The sequence below is a fragment of the Olea europaea genome, unplaced genomic scaffold, assembly GCF_002742605.1.
Source record: "Olea europaea var. sylvestris unplaced genomic scaffold, O_europaea_v1 scaffold19828, whole genome shotgun sequence".
NCBI classification, from domain to species: Eukaryota; Viridiplantae; Streptophyta; class Magnoliopsida; order Lamiales; family Oleaceae; genus Olea; species Olea europaea.
Window position 1 is genome coordinate 1 of NW_019237692.1, and position 1987 is coordinate 1987.

General features: G+C 36.2%; 1 protein-coding gene across 1 annotated transcript; it reads right to left on the reverse strand.

The window, feature by feature from the left end:
* Positions 1–27: 27 nt before the first annotated feature.
* LOC111379402 (uncharacterized protein Mb2734-like) lies at positions 28–1981 on the reverse strand. The gene is made up of 8 exons (XM_023002758.1): positions 1880–1981; positions 1715–1809; positions 1499–1596; positions 1278–1327; positions 1088–1183; positions 865–954; positions 408–500; positions 28–266 (listed from the first exon to the last, which is right to left on the reverse strand). The coding sequence occupies exons 2-8, from the start codon at positions 1783–1785 to the stop codon at positions 66–68; spliced, it is 699 nt and encodes a 232-aa protein (XP_022858526.1). The 5' UTR covers positions 1786–1809; positions 1880–1981; the 3' UTR covers positions 28–65.
* Positions 1982–1987: the final 6 nt, after the last annotated feature.

Consider the following 1987-nt stretch of genomic DNA (forward strand, 5'->3'; position numbering starts at 1 on the left):
CATCAAAAGTAACAATTGTATTTTCTGCTTTCACTTTTCTCCTTAGTTTTATCAATTCTTTTTGTTTATCCACAGGGAAACATTCGAGGTAAAGAAAAATGCACTTTTATATATGATGAATTAGTGATCTTCATCAAGCATGGGGAAGTGGCAAGTGTATTTCCGATTACCTGTTTTATTTGCCCAGAAACATTATAGCCCCCACTCAGCATAAAATCAACTGTAGCATCTTCCCACCATGGTAAGAAACAGTGCAGGCGGCCAACCTATTGGTTAAAGAGAAGTTGCATCAAACTTCACCTACAACTCACGGGACAATACTAAGAAAGAAAAGAAGCTAAAATATATGCAATACATCAAGTCCATCCAATATTGCATAGCAAACATGTATTCAGCATATTACTTACATTCATCCAATCTATGGTCCTAGATAAAGGAAGACCCTCAAAAACTAGCCGCTTTGCATAGAACCGTATGGGGATGCTCTTCAAGAGAGAGACCTGACCAAGATACATTTTAGTGTTAAGAATTAGAAAACTTAATTATATATCATTGAGAGCCATAAATTTGCATAAAGAAAATAGACACAAAAACACGCAAAATTTATAGATGTTCGCCTTGATATGAGATTGTGTTCTCGTCCGCCACTAGAGTAAATCACTATGTTGAAAAAAAAAATTGACAAAAAAATATCGCACAAGCAAGATTTATGAAAAGCATGTCAATCCTGATATGGACTCTTCATAACAACAATAATTAGGCTTCACAACTTATCATTTAGATGGCTGAGTTAGTTTGCGCCAACAAACTATAATGAAACACAAGCAGGAAGTGTATAAAAAGACAGTACAATTACATTCATACCATTGCATATGCCATTGTTTTCGGTAATTTTGTCATATATCCCGTGCCTTTTGCATAGACGCTTGCATTAATCAAGACCAAACTATCAACCTACACACCATTCCAAGCAAATTTTAGTGTAATCAAAACCTACTGTCTACTTTAATATGTATATATGACACAATACAATCCAGAACAAAGAATGAAACATTAAGAGATTTTTCAGGGAGAAAAGAGTTCTTACAGCTTCGGGGAAATTGACTGCAAAATCAATTGCAACTGCTGCACCAAGACTTGGTCCAACTAATGTCATTGGTCTTTTGATATGTGATTTCCATAGCTATTATATTATATACAAGATGATAGCAAAATTCACCCTAGATAGACGAAAATTTCGGACCAACAAAGTATTAATACACTTTCGAAGAGAATACCTGATAAAGATGGTTTCTTTTAGATGCTACATTACACGGCGGACGTCTTTCTACAATAAAGAATCGAAACCAGAAATTAGATAGAGTCGTCATGCCCTCTCGGTATTCTCTAATTACGCGTCAGAGTCGATATCAAGCACAATGTCCCTTTCGTTCAAAGATTGTTCAATAATACAAAAATGCAGTTATAAGTGACCGCAGATTAAGGCTTAAAAGTTTACCTAAGTCAGAGAAACCCCATCCAAGAATATCTATAGCCCAAGCCTCTAAACCGGCTTTTTCGAGCAATGGATATGCACTTCTCCATTCCAAACAAGAACTGGACATCAACTTTCACATATAAACGTGCACTCAAGAAAAAAGAAGAATATATCTACAACAAATGTCTAAATAGGAGTAAAATTTGCAATATAAAATTGATTGAACGTGCTACAAACCTGTCAAAACAGTGGAGAAGAACCACAGGATTGGAATCATGATACATGGTCGGTGTCACGCAGCTACTCATTATGCAATTTTCAGGAAATCCAATCTGCAAATGTATGTATTTTATGAAAAATGTATGTATATATTTGATGGCGATGGGGTAGGAGTTGAAAGACCTGCACAGGAACTCTTCGGATTCTCTGAGCCAAGGTCCTTGCTGAAGGGTCTCTGATATTGTGAATTTCCTTGGGAAGAAATGATGGAAACCCACCTCCTCCTCCTCC